General features: G+C 40.2%; 1 protein-coding gene across 3 annotated transcripts in view; it reads right to left on the bottom strand.

The window, feature by feature from the left end:
• Positions 1 to 20,712, bottom strand: part of SMYD3 (SET and MYND domain containing 3) — a 631,978-nt gene that overhangs the window by 99,165 nt on the left and 512,101 nt on the right. For all 3 annotated transcript variants that reach the window (XR_005596251.1, XM_039530570.1, XM_039530569.1), the window contains exon 8: positions 13,200 to 13,310. Coding sequence is in view for 2 of the 3 variants with exons in the window: in XM_039530570.1 (XP_039386504.1) it covers positions 13,200 to 13,310 (111 nt within the window). In the remaining variant the exon portion in view is untranslated. The remainder of the gene's footprint in view (positions 1 to 13,199; positions 13,311 to 20,712) is intronic.

The following is a 20,712-nucleotide window of genomic DNA, read 5'->3' as shown; positions in this document are numbered from 1 at the left end:
AGGTGCTGGTTACATGGATAAAAGCAAATATACACTGCAAAACTTCTTAAAACAGTTCTTTTGATGGATCATAGCTACCATATTTTACAGTCAGCTGAAAAATCATACTTTAGAACAGGGGTCGGCAACCGATGACACGCGTGCCGAAAGCGGCACGCAAGCTGATTTTCAGTGGCACTCACACTGCCCGGGTCCTGGTCACCGGTCTGGGGGGCTCTGCATTTTAATTTAATTTTAAATGAAGCTTCTTAAACTTTTTAAAAACCTTATTTAGTTTACATACAACCAGGGACGCCCAGGGGATTCAGGGGGCCTGGGACAGGGCCGGGTCTTTGGCTGCAGTTGAGCGGCGGGTCCCTCTCGGAGGGAAGGACCCACCGCCAAATGCAGCCGAAGAATGAAGCGGCGGCAGTAGAGCAGCCTAAGTGCCACCAATCGCAGCTTTTTTTTCTTTTTTTTTTTTCCGCCACTTGCAGCACTTGTACTCACCGGGCGGCACTCCGAGGCTTCGGCAGCACTTCAGTGGCGGGTCCTTCACTCGCCCTGAGTCTTCTGCTGCACTGAAGGACCAGCCGCCGAAGACCCGGAGCGAGTGAAGGGCCCATCACTGAAGTGCCGCTGAAAACCCGGAGCGGCTCACGGGACCCCTGCGGGGCCTGGGGCAAATTGCCCCCCTTGCCCCCCCCCCCCCCCGCCCCAGGCAGCCCTGCATACAACAATAGTTTAGTGATATATTATAGACTTATAGAAAGAGACCTTCTAAAAACATTAAAATGTATTACTGGCATGCAAAACCTTAAATTAGAGTGAATAAACGAAGACTCGGCACACCACTTCTGAAAGATTGCCGATCCCTGCTTTAGAATTTCCTCATCTTAATGCTCAATCTCACCACAAGTGAGTATTATTAATTATTCTGTATTACTGTAGCATCGAGGAGCCCTAGTCATGGACCAGCACTCCATTGTACTAGGTGTCATACAAACACAGAACAAAAAGGCAGCCTCTACCCAAAGCCACGTGCCAGCTTGCTGTCAGCTCAAATAAAGTTCATTTTAATAGGTTTATATTAATCTTAATAAGAAAAATCTGATTTATTTAAATTTTACACTTACTTGTACTCAGAACTTTAATTTCTGGGCTACTAAAATACTTCTAAACTTGATAAGAAATTAATTAAAAATGGACTTCTGTGCTCAGTAATGTTCATTGAACCACAGCTGAATTACAGTTTGGTCAACCATTATTTGACAATTACTGTCTCGCTTTACTAAATAAATTCCTCCCCTTTCCTCATGCTTGCCTTGCTGTGATCTGCCAGTTTGGCATCACCCTTCTAAGTCTTCCTAACAAGTATTCTCTGAAGAAAATTAAGTATGTTTCCCTCAGCTGGAGACTTACACGCGTCTCAAACAATCCCAGACTTCTCTGACCCAGGACCAGATATTCACAAAGTTGGCTTTGAAGCTAGGCATGTCAATTGATAGAGCACTGCACTATCATTCCACAAATATGTGGTCTTAAAGTATTGCTTTTAGAAAAGTACTGCTTCTTTATCCTAATTACAGGAGCCTAAAACTAGATTTGCAACTCAAGTGCTCCGAGATTGTATTGGTGCATTCTGTAGATTAGTAAGTGGTTCCAGCCTCCAAAGAATCCCCTTATCCATCAAATTTCATGATGTCAGTACATTTAAATGGCTAAAAATATCTTTATTTTCTTTCAGCTCCACTTTTAGAATACCCTTCTACTTACAGAACTACAAAATCTTGAGCATGGGAACTAAATTCTGTTTCAACTTGGACTCAATCTCAGCTGTGTTATTTTTATTTATCTTCAACAATTTTCAGTTAGGCTAACTAAAGTTCATGCTATCTCAGATTACTCACAAATCTGCGGGTAAGAAATGCTTCCCTATAATACATACCGTCTCTCAGTCTGTGTTTGTAAACATTATTATTGCTATTATTTATACTGCAGTAGTTCCAAAACCCCTGTCAGAGCTGGGCTTCTAGTGTTTTAGACACTGTACAAACTCAGTGTAAAAGAAAGACCTGAAGAGCTCACAGTCTAAAAGGAGAGAAGCCAGACAAAGTGTAAAGGGCAAAGGATACAACATGCTAGTAAGTGTTCAAGGTGGCAAGTGTCCGGCGCATGTATTGTTGGTGCTGTGGTTTTGAGTTTTAAATATAAATTATCTCCAAGTGTTCATCCACGTAGACATTAATTTGTTTCTTAAACCAATCATTTGCATTGTCATTCGGTTACACAATACAGTGTATGCACTAACGGTGATTGGAGAGTTGAAGACATTTACTGAAAAGCATATCTGCCATACTTATGGCAGGAAAGATGGCATTATATGCATGGACATTTAGGCCTATCTGCATTCCAATCTGCGTTCTGGCTAACTCAGTCTGGGTGCAATGGAGGCAGGATGTAAATGTTAACAGAACATCTTTTGACTATAGTAGAGGCAGGGATTTACTATAGGCGTGTTACATTAATATTCTTGTAAAGAGAGCATAATATATTATCGACTGAAATCACGAATTGGTATCACTTTGACTTTATAATATATAGACTATAGGCTTGATAGTTCGAAAATTATGTAGACAGTAAATCCCAAAGAAATATATAGAGCTACTTTAGACTTGCAATAGTATCTCAGAATTGATATTCAGCATGACCATGATGACATTGGTTATTTCTATCCATACAGGTAAAATTGTTTTATTTATTTTGTAAATTGCAAGGATAAATTCGATTAACTGAATTTATTCATTTCTAAAAAATAACTTACTTATACTATATATATCCTATCTCCACTAGTCTTACGTAAGGTAGCAATTCAAAGAAAATTAACTATTCTCTTACATCACAGTACTATACTCAAATCAGAATAATACTGAACGTGCAGCAAGACATACACATGAACAAAAGAGAACAAGTATCAGAGGGGTAGCTGAGTTAGTCTGGATCTGTAAAAGCAGAAGAGAATCCTGTGGCATCTTATAGACTAACAGAAGTTTTGGAGCATGAGCTTTCGTGGGTGAATACCCACTTCGTCGGATGACATCCATGAAAGGTCATGCTCCAAAACTTCTGTTAGTCTATAAGGTGCCACAGGACTCTTTGCTAAAAGAGACCAAGCAGATCTGAAGTCCATCAGAGTGGGGCAGAATAGAACACCTTTGGTAGCCATCAAAGGAAGAGGCATTTACAGGAGAAAGGGAATTATTTTGACTGGTCAGTGCTGGCTGACTCCGAGTAGTAGTATCCAAATAAAGTCAGAGAAAGATGAACTTTAGGGAAGCAAAACTGCTTGCAAAGTCCTGAGCCCAATGGTGGCATCAGCTGAAGCAAAGTAATTAATTCAGGAATGCTTTAAAAAAATTACAAATAGTGGACTAGACTACAGCCTTGAAGATTTCCTCCACTGAAGCATGACCTCGACTCTTTCATCCTATTAAGATAAAATGTCATGGCTCTCATAACTTCTATGGAGCTGAACATTCTCTCAAGGTGTTTAGAGGAATTTGGACATGAATGGGGAGTACACCATTACAGGAAAAACAGATGAGTTGTCCTTGGAAAGAAAGGATGGGGAACCACCTTAACTTTGTGAAAGAACAGGACTGAAATAAGATACTGGACAATTCTCCAGTTCTCATGGCAGAAATTATAGCTAGAAGAAACATAGCTTTAAGGTTTAATAGTTTTAGAGAAATGTGAGAAAGTGGTCCATAAGGGGGTTGGCATCAGGCATTATAAACCAAAGATGAACTTCAAAGAAGAGGAACATTCCTGATAGGTTGACAGATATTGGAAAAGTTGAGACACAGAGGAATGGCCCCTTTATGGAGCTCAGTAATAGGTGGCTCTTAGAATGGATGCTTTGTCTTGGAGAGTGCTCAGTGTAACTGTCTGTGAAAAGCCTTCTTAGAAGCAGCAAGACCATGGGAAACAGAGCAAAGTAAAAGCCATATGCCTCTCAACAGACGACGACATTTTTATGGACTTAGTTTAAAAGGGACCTGATTTCCTGGATTTTAACATCATATTAATAATCTTTCTAGAGGTGCCTTCATCAAGCAAGATTAAGTTCTCATGTAAAGCCATCAAATCTAGGAACTGGAGGTTCAGATGGAGTATCTGAGTTTGTGTTAGGCTCAGGATCCAGGAAAGCAGCCACAGGCTTCAATGCTTATTTGGAGGCGATACGTGAACCAAAATATCCTGGGGAACAGTTCCAGAAGATCATTTACTAGATCTAGTGTTGTCTTTCAAATTACAACTTCTGGGTTTCTCACTGCACCCTGTTGTCCACATATTTGTTTTGGACTCTTGGCTCCCAGGGAGGGAGCCTGTCTTTATCTCTGTGTATTGTTCAGTGCAGAATGCATGTTTAACACTATACAAATAATAAGTAAAAACAAACATGAATAATAATTAGTGCTGACTGCAGTGTCATGGGAACTGGACATTCAGAAATGAACCATACTGCCAGATGGGAGCTTACCTCTCACCTCCAAAGCCTGAAACACTGATAGAACTAGGCTCCATTTCCCTGGCAGGAAAGAGTTTCTGCTTAAAGCATCTGTCAGAAGTCTTACATTTTCTTCTAGATGGCTGACTTTGAAAGTAATGAGATTCTGTTCCTCCCAGATGAGTTAAAAGGGTTGGACTCTCAGGAGAGAGCTACACTCCAGCTCCTACTTTGGCAGTACAGATACCCTATGACTGTGAAACTCTCAGACCAAATTGAAGCTGGTTTATGTCCCTGAATGTGAACAGATTCTGGCAGACTGCTCTGGGTCCAGTCTACTTATATGAACTGTAGTACATTTTCTGTGCCCTCTGGCAACCCAAGTGAGCCTCCAGGATAGTCCAACAGACCCACGTCCATTGTGACCAAAGCCCGTGGAGACAATAGTCTTGAAACAACCAGGAGAGGTAGACTTTTGTGGTGAGAGGGATCAAAATCCATTTGTCAAGGTCTGACACAGTCTGCGGGCCCAGGCTTTGATCAGGAAAAACTGTAAATTCCAAAGATGGATCAAGCCCAAGGAAACTTCACACCAGAGGACTCTGAAAGGCTGAAGAGATTAAGCCTTGGTTGAACCAACATCTGAGACTAGAAATTAGAAATGCTTGCCTTTGTTTTCAGTGTCATTTCTGGCATTAAAAATGCTCTGTCTGTGACTGCTTTGAAATGCATCCCAAGAGGATAAGATCCCCTCAAAGGAACAGAGCACCGTTGGATTGGTTGTCAAGTTCCAGGAACAGATTCAGGGTTCGTGTCACCACCACATGGCTCTGCAGAAGGGAGTAACTGTTTATCAGCTGGTCATCTAGATAAGGAACCAGTGATATGTTTCAGTAGCTTGTGATTACTTCTGTTAATCTCTTGAGGCTAATGTCAGACTGAAGGGGGTGTGTGGAATATTGAAGTGTTGATCCACAGGACAAAATTTGGGATATCATGTTTCAAATTCTGGGGTACTAGTGGTATCTTGAGATCAGCTAAATGAATTGTTGTGTCTTTTTCCCCTTGTAAAATTAGTAGTTCTGGCAGACCTCTCCCCTTCCCAGACTTGTAAAAGGAAGAAGAGAAACAAACAGTCATTTGTTATATCTTCTGGAATTGAATAGTTTAGACTAGTCTTGCGTGTTTAACCATACCACCAGCAGCAACGCTCACAGAATTGCAAAGAGCCACAGACTTTCCTCCTTCGGACTTTATGGTTTGAGGTGAGAGGGTTATGTTTAGCTGTATGAGTGGAAACGTTTTCAAGGGCCCCTGTTTGGAATGATTTTGAGATTTCATCTTTAATATTGCGCCTGGAGAACATGCTAAGTACAAATATACATAAATGCAAATAAATAAGTAAACATGAAAATAACAATCAGGATAGAAAGCCTCCTGGAAAGTCTGGACACTGACTTCTGGAAGGAGGCAGCCACACAGTTAGCAATTCAAAAAGAAACCTCACGATACGTTATATCAGTGGTGGGCAACCTGCGGCCTGCACGCAGCCCGCAATTCCCATTGGCTGGGAACGGCGAACCACAGCCACTGGGAGCTACGGGGCTGCGGGGAGCCGTGCCTGCGGACGGTTGATGTAAACAAACTGTCTCATGGCCTGCCAGCAGATTACCCTGATGGGTCGTGAGCGGGCTGCAGATTGCCCACCATTGTATCATTTGTTTATCTGGAATATATGCTTCTTGAGGGAGAGATGGTATCTTTCCCTATATTTTGCAGAGTACCAGCAATCCAGTGCTTCTACTGCAAAGTCTTTGCATGATAATCCACCAATGATGAACATTCAACAACAGCAATTATATAGTAGGTGCAATATGCCTTGTGTGTTTTAAATAATAGATGAATTCCTGGCTCCACTGAAGTCAATGTCAAAACTCCCATGGGCCCTGATTCCACACAGTGTCTCTATAGTAACAGGGAGAAAATGTATTGAAATACAATCCCAGTTAAACATTTGCAAGATATTCTAGCTCAGGTGAAGACGGATTGTGCAGGAGACTCAATTTTAAGAGTACCTGAGCGAATGATCAGGGGGTAGCCGTGTTAGTCTGTATCCACGAAAACAACAAGGAGTCCGGTGGCACCTTAAAGACTAACAGATTTATTTGGGCATAAGCTTTTGTGGATAAAAAACCTCACTTCTTCAGATGCTTGGAGTGAAAGTTACAGGTGCAGGCATTATATAATGACACATGAAGAGAAGGGAGTTACCTCACAAGTGGAGAATTAGTGCTGACAGGGGCAATTCAATCAGGGTGGGTGTAGTCCACTCCCAATAATAGATGAGGAGGTGTCAATTCCAGGAGAGGCAAAGCTGCTTTTGTAATGAGACAGCCACTCCCAGTCCCTATTCAAGCCCAAGTTAATGGTGTTAAATTTGCAAATGAATTTTAGTTCTGCTGTTTCTCTTTGAAGTCTGTTTCTGAAGTTTTTTGTTCAAGAATAGTTACTTTTAAATCTGTTATAGAATGTCCAGGGAGATTGAAGTGTTCACCTACTGGCTTTTGTATGTTACCATTCCTGATGTCCGATTTGTGTCCATGTATTCTTCACGTAGGGACTGTCCGGTTTGGCCAGTGCCACCGGACTTCTTGTTGTTTGAGTGAATGAGTACTAAAGGAAAACAATAAAATGATTAAACAAATACAACATTTATGCCATTACATTATAATTAGCTCTGGCAACTTTCAAATGCTGGCCAAATGGAAAAATGACTGGGGATTCAAATTCAAGTTTATTGCTTCTGACCTTGACAGCACCTACTACTAAATGAAGGATTTCAAAAAACAAACAAGGCTAAAGCATTAAATCTTGGTTCCCAATTAGAAGGACAACTCATAGCAAAGAGATTTGGTAAACACAAATCTCTCTGAAATCCTTGGCTGAAAATGTAGAACATTAACAGTACCTTGGATTATGACAGTGGAAAAAAAACAGTCCCTCATTTAAAATGTTTGTCATCACTGTAATCCCATCTTTAATTATAATTGATGTTAGGGGCTTTCGTGTGCTGGAATGGTAATACACTGCCAAGAGTTCAGCTTCTAGGAAGGAAGAGTTTCCGAATCATAGTGAAGATTGATCTTAAAATGTCTGCAACAAATAATAATGTATAAACCTGTCAGAAGTACAATGAACTGAAGATGTTACAGTAGTAACAACTTAACTACTGACAGTCAGCAAGCATCCTGTGAGCAAGTTTTCTGAAGGTTTTCTTATTACATTTACTAATCTGCCCTTCAGTGTAGGTCAAAATTGATTATTTTTATTAGTTAGAGTTGTGACCCATGCCATTACATTTGGTGGTAATCCAACTTTGTAAAGAAGAATCTACATTTTACTTTTGTTGATCTTACAATGAGACTATGTTAATTTGCCATTTTCAAACATCCAATGACTAGGTAGTGAGCTAGGCTAATAATCATTAGAGAATATGATAGGACAGTGTTGTGTGTTCTTTACATGTATGTGTATTTATAGTTAGACAATTATTAATACATACTGATGTGCAGCAGCAGCCCCAGCTAGGATTGGGGCACCATTACAGTTGGTGCTGTATAAAAATATATGAAGAGACAGAATATCATGAATATACAGAATATCTTACATATCTTACATGAATATCTTCCAGTCTAAGGCCTAGATAATGGAAGCCCTTCGTAGGGGAACTACAGAGCTCACCAACCATGGTTGGGGGAGTGTTGAGGATTACGTCATTAGAAAACTGGAAGCCTCCTCTTCTAAGCTGTATGAAGTTCCTTTATCTAGTCATGAAGAGTCATAAGACATTGGACAATGACAATGGTGCAGGACTGCTGTTCTATGCAATTTTGGGGAAAATGCCCAATTTGATGGAAAATAATTATTCTTTGGTTTCCTGATTTTATATATAACCTTAGAAATAGACCTGGCAGAGATGGATAGTTGAGGAAGTCATAGGTGCACTTTAATCACATGATTCTGTGGAGTCACAATTTATCATGTATCCCTGCAATTTATCACATGAATACCACTCCTCAGACATAGGTGTATGTATATTATGGACCAAATGCTGTCCTGACTTGCACCTTTATGACCCAACAGAATTCAGTGGAGTTCCCCAGATACAATGGAGGGGCAGGATCTGGCCCTGTTTGTGTATAAATCTAGTATACACACTGTGGTTAGATTCTGAGGTCTGTTATACCAATGTATATCTGTAGTAATTCTATTATAGTCTACAGACTACAGGCTGATCCACTTATTAATTAATTTCAGATGGCTGTCCCTGAGAGAAAATACATTTGTTTCAATTTTTATTATAACTCTAAGATACCACACTACAATAAGCACTACATAAAATACATAATTAAGTAATACAAGTAATAAATAACAACAGCTGCAGAGTTTCCAAGGAACTGCTTCAAGACAGACTGGAATGGGGAAGAAGATCTGACCCCATATAGATGGGACAAAGGATAGAAGAATTAATAAATAATAATGCCTTATAATGGAGTGGGTGCAATTAAAAAAATGAACATTTACAACTCCGGGACCTCAGAAACTGTAGTATCTTCCCATACATAGAACAGGAGAAAACACAGTAAGTCAAACATTTTGGAGCAGCATACATATGCTAAGTTTGTAATGGCATCATTATCTTATATGCATATAGTCTGTTTTCTCCTGCAGATATCAAAGTGCTTTAGGTGATTAAGAATCACCATCTCCATTTCAGTAGTGAGGAAACTGAGGCAAAAAGAGATTAAGGACAACATTTGCAGAAGTTGCCCCCGATTCTGGATGCCCAGCTAAAGACATCTTGGGTCTGACTTTCAGAAGTACTGAGCACGCAAAGCTCCTATCAACTTCAGCTGGAATGGTGGTTCCTCAGCAATTATGAAAATCAGGCGCATGGTGTCAATGAGAAACTGAGGCCACATTTGAACTAAGTAAATTGCCCAGGGTCACCCAGCAAGTCAATAGTGGAGTTGTAAACAGAATCCAGATCACTTGACTACCAGTCCTCTGCCCAATCCACTGGTCTACAAAACCAACTACAAATACAGTATCTTTTAACATACACAAGAAGAAACATGAATTTCACTCATAAAGGACCAGATTTTGACACAAACTCCAATTTGAACCTCCCAAAAGGTTCTGAGCACCTCTTTGCATTACCTTTTTATGATACTTTACTTTCAGAGAAGCTATCAGGTAAAATCCTGGCCTCATTGAAAAGAATGGTAAAACTCCCATTGAGTTCAGTGGGGATTTCATCCATGGTTGTTGAGTGCCTCCTGCGAGTGTATCCTCTACACCCACTGACTCAAATGCAAGCAGCGGGTGCTCAGCACCTTACGGGGTGCTCAGCACCTTGCAAGATTGGGTCCTTAAAGTGCTAATGAGCTAAAAATTCTATATAAAGAACTAAAAGAGATGCTATAGCTTTTTCAGGGAGATAATTACAATGGAAGAAACATTTAAGGACTTATCTCAAGACATAATGAAGCATTCCTCAGCTACTTGGGATTTACATTTTTACTCATAATGAAATTTTACAAGCTAAAATGCAATAATGCTGTCTTTGACTATGCCACTGTATTTACAGGGAAATCCTTTTGTTCGCCTAGCAATATGGTAATTTACTGTTGATATTTGTTGTCAACATACTGTAAACAGTTTGTCACCCTTGCTGTCCCAGAGGCACAGCAGTAGCATATTTTCTTGCTGGAGATTTGGCCTTGTGAAGAGTCTTGGGACATCCCCCACAAAAGCTGGTGGATAACAGGGGCATTCTAGAGGTGACACTATTGGTCTTCATAGGGAGAATGCACACTGCACTACTGATTGCAGCACTTTTCAGCATCCATATCCAATCATTCCAGAATTTGAAAACGATTGCCTCTAGAATAAAGAGGCCTGTCACTGCCCTCTGGCAATTGGAGTGTTAGCATATTTCCTGGCTTACCAATAGCAAGTAATAGAAGAGTAACACGGGGGACGGAGGCTTCCAAGTTTGCTACACAGACAATTATATTTATAAAATCTTTCTCTCACAAACCATGTGTTCTTTCATGGTTATATTTAATAATCTTCAGAGATGTTACTAGTACCGTCTTTAATGTACCATGTAGTTTCGATCTGCTAGTCATCCTGAATCCAAAACTCATGATGGTGAGTTATGACTAAAGAATAACTACTGTGTTCAAGAAAACTATTTTCACCAGAAACTTTAGATAATGCTTACATGAGTGACACACACAAAAAGCAATGGAGCAACTGAGTGATGCTATTGTTCTCTGAATTCATATATAATTAGAAAACCGAGGTGATGGAAAATTGGTTACCACTTGATTTTCTAAGAATCAGAGGTGTGAATTCATTCTATTAGCTTCTTAGTACTACACTGCACACAGACCAATATATATCTAACTCTAGTCTATCCCAAAGGAGGAGAAGATGGCTGAAAGAACAAAATAAAACTATTGTCATTGTAAGGAAGAGTTTGAATCTGACATGTAGTTCAATGGATAAAAATGACTGACAGCTGAAATCCAGGTTCTGTTGAGTGGCAGTAATATAAAAGTGAAATCACATCTACTAAGTCAGCACAATTTACCAACAGTGTTCAAAAGAGATATAGATATTAACTATGGGACTACAGCAGGACACATCTAAAGGTGTTAGACCTGATCCCAATATGAAGGTGTCTTCCTAATAGACAATGAATGACATGCCCTCAATTCCCAGAGAAGTCAATGGGAACAGAAACCACTCAGAAGTTGGCATGAGGATCTTAGAATCTCTCAGGGCTGGGCCTTTGGTCTTTACATTGTAATAATACAGAAACATTGGGAGATTTCAGAATGCTGCCAGAACAAGCCTTCCAAAATATTTTGCAATAACATTTCCCCTGGGAAATTTGCCACTACACAAAATTAATTTTCTCCTAGAAGTTTCACTCTAAAAAAGATTGAGGGAAAGAGAGAGAGTTTATGACTGTCTGGAGGGCATTTAGAGCACTTTATTATTTTCATCAATGTGAGTACACGCAACCCCTCTTAAGATTTAGTGGGTGTGATACATGGGCACTTGTGGTACAGCATACTCCACAGATCTTACTTCTTAACTCACTCACCATTTTTCAACGTGCTGAGTACTTCTTGCTATTGCTACTGTGCTACTTCACAGCCTCTGTTAAAAGACCCCTATTTGATTTTTAGGTAGAGTTTGGATGCTCAACTTTCTTAAATGTGGCTGTACCCATACTGAGATGAATGTGTTGGATGCAGCCCGCCCAAACAATTCTCAGATGCTATAGCACTCAAGAAAACAGTTAAAAAAGAAGGCAGAAACCCAGCTGCTTCCCTTTATTCTCCTGTTTACAATATCAGACCAACATTACAGCTATATATTGACATCACCTCACATGCCAAACTCCCACTGATGTCAAAGAGTTCTCCGCAAGAACAGAAAGCAGTTTATGGCGCTTAGTGTGCAAATAATTCTGCTAAGATCCCTTTTCTTTGAAATGCTAGCTGCAGTGCCATAGGATTTGTGAGACTTTTCAAGGACTTGGCATGCTTTTAGGGGCATTGTACTCACCAGCACCCGTCCCCTCCCTCACACTGAGTATCCAGAAGCAGCACATAATTGAAATGGAAATTTTGAATTTCTCTCTCTGTTCTTTGGAGTAGAAATTACATCTTGGATCACACATTATATCATCTTGTTCCTTAGAGTCATGTTTGCATCATTTTATGCCATGCACATCTGTGGTCTGTTGGCAAGGCACAGCTACATTAAGACAGGGACTCAGAGCTGACATTATCAATTTTTTTAACAAAATTCTAGGTTTAGTTAGAGGAACAAATACACCCTGCTACAGAGGCAGACTAATTTTGTATAGTCCACAGGATCTCACAACATGTTTGAAAAGTAGCTAGCCCAGTTTGTGTTCACACTGTACAGCTATTAAACCATGCTTGAACCAAACTACAGGGGCCTGTTTGTGCCCTCCTAGGGAGCAGTCTTGAACACAGTTCTAATGCTGTTAAAGCTCAGTGACCCAATGCTCCACAAACAACTTCTGCCCTTCTTAATGGAACCATCATGCAGAGTGCAGAGGAGCAGAGCCAGCTGGCAATAGAGTTTCACAACATTGGAGCAAATTCTGCCTCCATTGGGTGCAGCAGGTGATCGGTATAGTTCATGATTTTACTCTTGTATATATTTTTCAAAATTGGTTTAGTTTTAGAGCTAGTGTGGACATAGTTTCCCCTAAAATCATACAACTGTTTTCAGTTAAGAGCAATGATTTTCCTTTTGAAATAATGGCTCAGAGTCACATTAACCCTCAAGTTCAGAAGTCCCTGAAGCTCAAACTGGTCTGACCTACAATATTCAGGACTGAAAACAAATTCTGGTTCAATAGGCATTACACATTTTAGCAAGAAAGGCTGCTTATCAGATAGATTACTTGGCCTGCTTTTCTTTCATTCACACTTGTCCTTCACAGGAACATCAAGAGCACTGAGGGCAAAGGCCATTTGGTTCTGGATTCTGGCAGTACAAGTCACGAAAGATAAGTCACTACAAATTGAGAAGGCAACTGGTCACAGGACTTGGGAAATTATATTTCAGTGGCCGGAGATTTTATTCTACGTACCTTTTCTTGTGTCTTGCATAGAAGACAGTTGCATTCAAAGCAATACTGGCGCTTCAGATGTTTTTGACGCTCACTGCTGGGCATCAGTGATTCAATATAGCTGATAGTGAGCTATGTGCAACAAACAGAAAAAACAGAACTGTTATACTTAAACATCAATTCAGTATATACCGTAAGTAGAACTGGTTGAATATGTCCCAGTCACAAAATCTGATTTCATATAAATGGATACAACCCACTGAGAAAATCTAAATATTTTTTTTTCATGTTAACACTGCCAAATCAATACATTTTTAGAACTTTTAATTTTGAGAAAACATTTAATTCTTCAACTTTTTGTCCTGATTTTGAAAGGAAAGCAAATGTTGAAGTATCCAAATTTCCTGTGGGATGGAAATTCCATTTTCTGACTAGCTCTGCCTGTAATCCTGGACTCCAACACCATCCAAGTGTCTAAAAATATTTTGACTTAAAGATACCACTTTTATTTGAGAATATACATTCTATTCTATATACATCAACCAGGTTAGTTTTATTTCAATCCTATCTCACTATTTTAAGTATGTCTACAATACCAATCATTGGAATATTTAAGTGCTGTTTTGTTGTGACTGAAAAAACATAAGACCCTCCTATCTAGATCTGCTGAAAAATATTCCCAAGTACTTGCAAGAAGATACACAACAACCCTGATTGAAACTAAATTATAATACTTGCATCTGTCAACCTCTGGAACTCCTTGCCAGAGGGTGTGTGAAGGCCAATACTATAACAGGATTCAAAAGGGAGCTAGACAGATTCATGGAAGATAGGTCCATCAATGGCTATTAGACAGGATGGGCAGGAATGGTGTCCCTAGCCTCTGTTTGCCAGAAGCTGGGATTGGGTTACAGGGCATGGATCACTTGATGATAACCTGTCTGTTCATTCCCTTTGTGGCACCTGGCATTGGCCACTGTCAGAGGACAGGATAGTAGGCTTGATGGACCTTTGGTCTGACCCAGTATGGCCGTTCTTATCTTAATTTCTAGTCCTTTAAAAACCCTAATGCCATTCAGGTAAATTCCAATGTTTGAAAGAAAGAAAGAAAGAAAGAAAGAAAGAAAGAACATTCCCCACCAGCCAGACAAAATTTTAAAGGGCCAGAATCATGGCATTTATATAATGCTTTATATGTTTAGAGCACTGCACAGGCATTAACTAATAAGAAGGAGATTTTGTAGCAAAACAGCAGTGCAGTTCAGCCCTCAGCTGCTTAGTCACACGTGCTGTGGATTACAGGGTACCCAATGACCATTGAAGTATTCCAAAAAGGGCAAAACTAGATATCAGGTCACATTACTACATCTTGCACCTAGATACTTCAGCTAACAGGAAGACATTTTCACATGACTCCTAGTTAAATCATGAGACTACATTCAAACAGAAATTACAGGGAAACCTTACCAATCTTCACTAATGACTGGGAGACCCAATTGTCAGTTACTGAGTTTTGCTAGTAGTATGAGTAAACAAACAATTAACAAGCAAGCATAATGCCTGTACTTTGTTCATTTGTTATTACAAATGTAATTTAATATTTATTACACAAAGAATAACTATGTTAAAGAACATTGTTAAGGTTGCAAAGGCAAGCACCCAAAATTTCCACAGGTGTGGGGGACGGGGGAGGGGTGGGGGATAGTATGTGCTCATGGAATTAAAGAGTGTATCATAATGCATACACATAAAAGGATCAAATTAAGGATGCCCAAGCAACTTTTATTCTGGCATTTCCAAACTTCTGAATGCCTGACTGCAATCTTAATAGGGTGGAAATATGATGCATCAGGTGTAGACCTGGCACCAGGTATTAGCCCCTTAGAGCAAAGGGGAAACCAGGAAGGAGATTGTGACTCTCAGCTCTCTGTTGAATAACAGATCAGATCAAGTATACCTCATGAGCATGGTTCTCCACACTGATCTACCCATAAGCCTCAGTCTTAACTGGGAGAAGGTGGGAAAGTGTATCAGCCTCCATTAAATAAAGACCCAGAAGCTCAAATCTGAATCACCTTCCCCTAAATCTTGGTGGGAGCTGAATCTGAATCTGAATCACTGGATCTGATCCCCTTCCTATGATTTTAGGTTTAGGTTGTATCCAAAACCAGAAGAGACCAAATCTGGCTAAAACATGGTCCAAGGTAGCAGAAATCTTGTGGGAACAACCATTCATGTGTGAGTCCTCCATTCAGGGCCAAAATGTTGAGAGAAAAGGTCAGAAGCTTTCAACACTGCTGAATCTAAGCATTAGAAGTGGTTGAGTCTCAAACCTGAATCACAGAGCACAGCCTAAATCTGACAGAGAGTGAACCAACCCCCACTTTGCCCATTTCCAGTCCCCAGATCCATTCAATCCCTTGTTCCTTTCTGTTTGTGCTCCTGACAAGAGTACAAGTATGATGCAGGAAACTTCATAATAGGAACTAAACTGAAAGCAATTTCTTCTAGGCCACTAAACTGCTATCAGATGATAACAGTCACTAACAACCTGCTCTGAATTTGAATTTATGACCAAGAAGTGAAAGGCAACACAAGATTAATAATCCCTATGATGTGGAACTTTAAAACCCCTTGATTTCTTGTGCAGCTAAAGGGTCTGATCCAGCTCCCATTGAAATCAATGGGCATGTTTCCACCGATTTCGGTGGGAGCTGCATTAAGCTGCATTGTTGTTGCCAGATTGAATGGGAAAATGTAAATGTAATGTTCAAAAACATGACCACGCTCCCAGTGACTAAGTGTATACTAATCATTTAATCAGTTATACGTAGAAGCCCTTTATTAAAGTCTGTCTCTTACACTTGTTTTAATTTTAGATCAGTTCACTAGATGCAAGGCTCATTTAACTTGTACATAATTATGAAATATTCACCCTCATCAAATACTGCTTCAATAGTATTTTGCATGTAGGATGTACAGTATTAATTACACTATTAATTCAGTTGTCCAAAGCTTTACTGCATCCAACTGCACCCCAATGGTCCCTTTGAGGATCTGGGCCCCAGGTCCCATAATTTAATTTCATTTAAAAACTGAACTGTAACAAATACCAGTTAATGGGTGTTAATACTATAAAGACATGTTTTAAATAACAGATATTCTGTTTGAAAATCTGTCATCATGTACATACTGTGGACCAGTTATAAGAATTTCAAAAGTGTAATTAGCATAGACAAGCAACCAACCACCAAAATTGGTTGTGTACCAGAATTGGTCTTTAACAGTAAGTCAAACAAAATTACAATGGAAACCTTGCAGCTACTTTAAAGTGGTTACTTAAGACAGGGGAGCATTGGACACCGTCTTCAGAGCAGGTTTCTCCGCGTGTTTGAAAAATGTTCCTGAATATATATGAATTTGATAGTCCAGTTTATCCCCGAAGGAGCCACTTTAATCTCCAAGTAAATGATTTCTATTTTCTAATCTCTTTTCCCACATCCCATCTTTAGCCAGTATTTTCTTTCTTTCTTTCAAAAATGAAATTAAAATGTAAGAAAAAAACTTTACATAATGCTTAGGGCTTGTCCTAAGGTAACAAAAGCCAGGAAAATCAATGCTAAGACTGACATTATTGGAGCAGGAGGAGGAGGACAGTCTTATAATTGGGTACGAGTGACTAGAAGCAAATTTGAGATACTCCTGTATCCTAAGTTATAATTAGAGAGAGACAGACTGAAATGTCCACAGCTGACTTCCATCGTTTCCTTCTTCCTCTTATTAGGCTCAATTATGCTCTGAAATCTGGTACAAATTAGGGACAAGAGAGCAGTAGGAGATCCCCTCTCTCCTGCTTCAGCAGAGGGAGATCTGAAGTTGCTCCCAGCCCTTGTTTTGTTTTCTCTTCACCTCTGCTTCTTCCATTCTGCTCCCCCGCTGCTCTGCTCTGCATATGCCAAATCCTGCTCTCGGAGGTGCTCATATCCAGCATTTCAAACATTAGGATTTCAGTCAGTTTCACTGTGCTGCTAGTTACGCTCCAGGTGAAGCTGTGTGTAGCAACAGCACAGCCCAATACAGCGAAAGGAGATGAGGAAAATAATAGGGGAGAAATGCCATAAGGGGAGGGTAAAAGATTTCTACTAGGACCAAGATTCACAATGAAATGAAATACAAACTCAAAGTTTCAAAACTGGAGGAGGTTCTTCCACATGGCTCCAATTCCTCAAAAGGGACTTTTTCCCTAAACGTCTTCAATACATTGGATGGGTACATATGAGAGTAGAACTCGGGGCACAGGCCAGCCACTGGTTTTTAATGTCATATCCAAAAGGACCTCACATATCGTATGCAACCCAATTGATCATCTTCATCAGCAAGGTTGTCGGCGATCCCTCGAGGACGAGGATGGTCTCTTTCACAGGTTTTATTTTTCATGGGTTCTTTGGTGACTGAGGAGTCTGATCCTTTAGTCACAGGCTCATTGGCAGACATTGCAGGTGGTGTTGGAAGACGGGACTGGGCCGCGATTGCTGCGTGACAGTTGTCTTTCCTTTCTTTTCTGGAGTTTTTCTGCAACCAGGGCAAGGCAATTTTCCTCAAAAGTTGACGTTCCCTCTCTGACAAGTCTTCGCCAGTTATCCCTATCCTGGGCTGCTGTCTCCCAGTGTGCGGTGTCAGTGCCACATCTCTCGATATTTCTCTTGAGGGTGTCTTTACAGTGTTTCTTTTGGCCTCCTCGTTTCCTTTCTCCTTTGGTGAGTTGGGCGTACGGCAGTTGTTTTGATAAGCATATATCAGGCGTGCGCACCCAGTGCCCGCTCCACACTGAACTGAGAGCCCACCCTGCCCCCCACAAGTTGATGCAAGTGCTCCTGGTAAGGATGTCAACACTAGCAGGAGGAGAGTAGCGTGGACATGAAATACCGCAGTAATTACTGCAGTGACAGTATGTCAGCTTAACATAGATTGACTTAACTATGTAGTGCAGACAAGGCCTAGGTGTACCAGTTATGTCAAAATAGAAATAGGAGCTGCCCCTCTGAGCACTTGATGGAGTGTGCACTGGCTGGAACCCGTGAGAGCAGAGTATGTTTGTGCATTGATTCCATGGAATTTCACAAGTGTAAAACTGATGCAACTGAGATCAGAGCCCACCATGGAATGTTTGGTTTCCTAAACAAAACAGAACAACCAAATAATTCTCAATGTTGCTAAATCTTGCAATTTTATTATTAGCCTTGTGAAATTTAATTTTTTCTAATGCCCCAGCACTTAGAAACAGGTGATAATATGAGAATCTCAGCTTTCAATCTAAAAAAACAGTAAAATTTTAGCATATGTAGTTGTGGAGAAAAGCTTGTAAATGTGAATCCTTAATGGCACAAAACCCAGAAGGCAAAGAAAAAGATCGCCATATTCATTATTAGTTTTAAGTCTGATGATTTTAAACCAATCTCTTGAGTTGCTGGGTGGCCTGACTCATGATTTGTGAATTCTTGGGGTTATCTATATTAAATTCTCCATAAACAAGACCCATTTATTACCAGGATTTTTTGTATGTGATGTTAAGAGTGATTAGGTTTTCATCAAATTCAGAGCCGCCTCAAACTCAGTAGTTTCTCTTTATGGGGATTTGTGCAAACATATTTTTCTGTTTTAACCTGCCCAGTTTCACAGCTCCTGAGATTCACTTTGGTTTTGAGGTTTGAAAGAACCCCAAAGCTCAAAGCAAAATTAAATCAAAACCAGTGTCACATGATTTCACGTCAGAAATATGCAAACCAACAAATTCCCAGTGGATCTGAGAATAAAGCCATCAAACAGCTCCAGTTTGCTCAAAACTGGCAGGGAAAAAGAAGGCTGCACCATTTTTAGATGGACCGTATCTGTTTATCACTTACCTGATCAATATCATCCAATTCAAATGATAAGCGCTTTAGAATCCAATCTAGGCCTGATTCTGATCTCAGTTATACCTGCTCCACTAGAGCTACACCGGGCCTTCCACTTCATATTATACTGAGATGAGCACAATAGCAGTGTCTAATACCAGTGACTTAACCTCTGTGGATACGTCTACACAGCTGCAGAGAGTCAGTCTCGCAGCCTGGGTTGACTGACTCACTCTAGCAGGGCTTGGGCTAGCATACTGAAAATAGCTGTGTACACATTGCTTTGACATTTGGGGTTGGACTGGCCCTTGGGCTCTGAAGCCCACTCCCATCCACAGGCTTCAGAGCCCAATCTCCAAACTGAGCTGAAATGTCCATATTCCTATTTTTAGCAACCTAACGTGAGCCCCACTAGCACAAGTCTGTCAACCCAGGCTGCAAGACTCGCTCCCAGCAGGTGTGTTGACATACCCTATGTCTCCGTTTCCTCACTGGTAAAATGGGGATAATAAATCACTAGTGTCTGTAAATTGCTTTGAGATCCTCCGTTGGAAAGTGTTATAGAAGTGCGACATTATTTTTATTTCTCACTGGTCTAATGAAAACATAAAATTCTAGTGCTTCGTATTGCCATTGCAAGGGTCCAGAATTCCCATCGAGTTTGTTCCTGTATGGATAACTACACAAGAGTGCTCTTCTTATACCCTGGCTTTGAGTCACCACTGTGATTCTTTTTTCCCCAGTAAGTGTAATTGATTACTCAGACTTTTATTTGTTATTACCTAAAGTGCCACATTCTGCCTGTAAATGGCTTTCCAATCCTTAAAATTCTTTGAAGTTTCTTGTTGCTACATGACTTGAAACAATGCCTCATATATAATCCCAAATCCATTTTGGAAGCACAGTTTTTATACCAATACAGGGCCAGATTCTGCCCTGGCTTGCATGTTGTACTGCCCCATTGGATCAGATTCTGATCTCAGTTATACCAGAGAGAACGTTGAAAGAGGCAGAGATATAATAGGAAAACCAACTGACATGAGGGTATAAAATAATGCAGAGCCCCCTACCTTTCCCTACATGCTTCTAATAGATTATTTTTCTTTTCCTTTTTCCCTCTCCAGGTATAAATGAGATTCATTTGGTATACTCATTCCAAATATCACTTTATCATTTATACACATTTTTTTACTAACATAAATGAATGCATAATTAACTGGCATGTAACTCAGTCCACTATTTGGGGTTAAATGAGGGGGCACCTGTTTTACCACAAATGTTAGTTGCTTTTCCTCTATCCCACATCTGCCCTCTTCAGGCCAGATTTTTAAAATAACTCAGCTCCCATTTAGGCATCAAAACAAGCACAGAACATAAGAACGCCATACTGGGTCAGCCCGATGGCCCATCTAGCCCAGTATCCTGTCTTCCAATAGTGGCCAATGTCAGATGCTTCAAAGGGAATGAAAAAAACAGGACATTTATCAAGTGATCCATCCCCTGTTGTCCAGTCCCAGCAGCTGGCAGTAAGAGGCTTTGGGACACCTAGAATATGGGGTTGCATATCTGACCATCTTGGTTAATAGCCATCGATGGACCAACCCTGCATACATTTATCCAATTCTTTTTTTAACCCAGTT

This window comes from Mauremys reevesii, linkage group 3, assembly GCF_016161935.1.
Source record: "Mauremys reevesii isolate NIE-2019 linkage group 3, ASM1616193v1, whole genome shotgun sequence".
Lineage (NCBI taxonomy): Eukaryota > Metazoa > Chordata > Testudines > Geoemydidae > Mauremys > Mauremys reevesii.
The sequence above is the reverse complement of the archived record's forward strand: the minus strand, read 5'-3'. Positions and strand labels throughout refer to the sequence as shown.